The sequence below is a fragment of the Anopheles bellator genome, chromosome 2 (genome assembly GCF_943735745.2).
Source record: "Anopheles bellator chromosome 2, idAnoBellAS_SP24_06.2, whole genome shotgun sequence".
NCBI lineage: Eukaryota > Metazoa > Arthropoda > Insecta > Diptera > Culicidae > Anopheles > Anopheles bellator.
In genome coordinates, this window is record NC_071286.1 from 72,129,758 (window position 1) to 72,132,900 (window position 3,143).

Below are 3,143 nucleotides of genomic sequence, written 5' to 3' on the forward strand. Positions count from 1 at the left end.
CCACCTTATACACCTTTTTGGGCAAAGCAACCTCCCTGAGCTCCGTTTTGTGCCAATTTTTGGGGCATAAAATCGATCCTCGTGCTGAATGGATTTTCGGTATCAAATGGAGCGCCGTAGGGAGCAGGCGCTTATTAAACGCTAACAAATTGAACCATCACATTAACGAAACAGCTTATTTGCTTATCGGATTCATCGAAAAGCCATCAATTTGGTGGTCTGAGGACATTCTCCAATAAATATCTTATCCCTTCACCGACTTTAGCCAACCATTGAGTATTTTTGGGTTATTTTTTCCTAGTTTGAAAGGAAATCACTTTTGAGAAGGACGCAGCAAAGCATCGCAGTGAGCTGCGACGCGAAAAATCGAAGTAAAGATGACAGACCCAACGGGACTATCGGGAGTGGATAAAATAACTCTGTTCAGCGCCTGGGGACTCATTCGGAAGGACTTGGACATTCACGGTCGAAACATATTGCTGCTGTGAGGGAACTGCGCAGATTGTTTTTACCTCGAAGAGTTCCACTATCGCCGACTACAATCTTGATTTTCTGTATTTTCAGGCTTTTCCAACAACACCCCGAATACTTGGCGTACTTCGATTTCTCTGATGACACCACGGCCCTGTCACTTGTGGACAACAAATCCCTGTTCAGCCAATCGATTCTGGCAATCAAAACGTTCGGTGCCCTCATCGAGTACGGCCTCCAGGATGCGGTGTTGTTTCACGAAACATTGCGAAAGGTGGCCCGTTGGCAAGGTAACATACAGGCGCGCGATGTGCTGATCATTGGGAATGTTTTGTTGGCCTATCTTAAGCAGGTGCTAGGGCGCCAGGCACCGACAACTCTGGATGATGCTTTTCGCAACCTTTTTGTCATTATCTCGAACCGGTTTCCAACGCCCGCGGAAGCCAGCAGTGCTACAGACCCTGTTTAAACTATTCGTTCTTTTGCAATTAGCGGATGCAGTGAAACAGCTTAAGAAGTTTCTGGCCTCCTCCGTAATAAATTGCAACGGCTCATGTTGAACAGTTAGTGGAACGCTCCCTGTTTTCAGAATCAAGCCAGTATCGATGACGGGTTGAAAAGACCTCTTCCCAAGAATTTTATCAAACAAAGGAAATTGAGTTTCCTGTTCGGTGATAGCGAGCCAAATTCTGTGAAACACTCGTAAAATGCCAACGATCCAATTTAGGGAGCACTTGGTGAAGTATTCCGCGAGTCGTGTATTTTTTTCTGGGGACTATAAAATGTTTCGTGTTACAATTATTCAACTCGAGTGCTACACAAAATGAATAATTAGTTTGAAGAATGGCAAATCCTTTAGACAGCAAATTCTAGCGTATGAAACGAAATCTAATTAATTCCTATGAAAAAGGAGGAAGCCCTCTATCGCAGCGCTTAGCTTTTCGAAACACAGAAACAGATGATTGATGAAGAGTGTTGTAAAATCAAGCTCTAAAAAAATGAGTTAAATACTTCTGCAAACTAAATTCACAGGCCTTTCATGTCTGGAATCTACAACTTGCGCCGGATAACAAAGTACATTGCGTTTATAAAAAACAGAAAAGCTTCAAAAGGACCAACCCCGGCGTTTTTCGTCAGGTTCCCGCTAGTCGTCAGATTCTTTAAAGTAGAAAAATGCCCCCCGTTGCCCGGCTCGATCTCTTCCGTCTTAGAACCGGGAGGTATTTTATGTGGCTCAGGATTTTATCATCCTTCCTCAACGACATACCGCTTGTTTTCGTGCTTTTCGTGGTTTCCTGTGGGCTCCCGGGGCACTCGCCGCGCTGAGCGTCACGACGTTTCCACACCAGATGCGATTTGATGCTGCCAACGATGATTTATGCTTTAATTGGGGTCTTTGCACGAGAAAAAGGCAATTTATCAAAAAGATTCCCCAAGCTGCCTCCTTTCCAAATGGTGCCGCAAACCACGCACAGTCAAAACGCAAACGATCCGGACAGATGACACATGAATCCTGGGTTAATGAACTCTTCTCGGGCTACACTTTTTGCTTGCCAGACACAGGCTGTCGGATGGCGTCCTGCATTGTATCTAGTGATTGGAATTTCAATTATAGCATTCGTCTCGCCGGAAAACGATTCCGGAGACTGGGTGTGTTTTGAGAAGAGTTATTTCTTGTAAAGATGGATGCGTCTCATATGCTGATTAGCATTAATATTCACACCAGCACACGAAGCATCCTTTTCCGAGTGGATGGAAATGCTACCTAACGAAAATTATCAACACCTGAAGTTCCGACTCTGACGATCCGCCATTTTCACATGGCAGTTGGTTGACACGTCGCTTATCTGCCAAGCGGATCGGACGTCACCGGGCTTCCTAGGCCCTTAAGCCACCGATCGATTGATGTCTAGACTGTTGATAAAAAAACTCATGCAGGACAACCTTCGTAGAAGTTCCATCCGATACATCGTTCCATTAAATCATACGGTGTAGCTTGAACCACAATCTATTTAACGCCACTCTGCGCTTACGACGAGAGTCCGAGAATACGGCACTGACCTACCACAATAGTTTATTGCGAGTGGAAGATAATGTTCACCACAACGTCCGGCGCAAGTCAGGGTAAACAATTTGAATTTGTTACAATTCGTTACCACATTCTCGCCACATCCAACAAATCCGATAAAACTTTACACAAACTCTGCCCTCTTCGCGTAGACTGCTCAAGACGAATGGGAAAAAACTTTTACCCGTGCAGCCGGTTCTATGATGGTCCTGGCGAACCACACAAGCCCGTTCCCGTGTTGATTGTGAGTAAAGTTTGGCCCTGCTGCATCTTCTACCCATAAACTTTGCTGATGACCAACGGCAGCGGAACATTGCCATGGGCTGCACCTAATGACGCCGATGTCGCTACGGACAGACGGACCATTCCCAAAACTGGTCGGTGATGGTTCGGAGCCGGTTCTTGTTTTTCACTCCTTTTTCTTGTGGTCGGCCAAACAATACCAAACTGCCCTTGCCGCCGCGGGGAGGAATAGGGTGCTCACCGCTGACAAAAAAAGATTGTGCTTCTTCCCATTGCCAGGGCGTTTTTTTTTTGACAGAGCAGAGGGCATTAACAAGAAACCATTTCACACTATTTTCCACCCAATGGTTCTTTCCTCGAA

General features: G+C 45.6%; 1 protein-coding gene across 1 annotated transcript; it reads left to right on the forward strand.

The window, feature by feature from the left end:
• The first annotated feature begins 377 nt into the window (after positions 1-377).
• On the forward strand, positions 378-940 carry LOC131207988 (myoglobin-like). The gene is made up of 2 exons (XM_058200627.1): positions 378-484; positions 565-940. Exons 1-2 carry the CDS (start codon positions 378-380, stop codon positions 938-940), a joined length of 483 nt encoding a protein of 160 aa, XP_058056610.1.
• Positions 941-3,143: the final 2,203 nt, after the last annotated feature.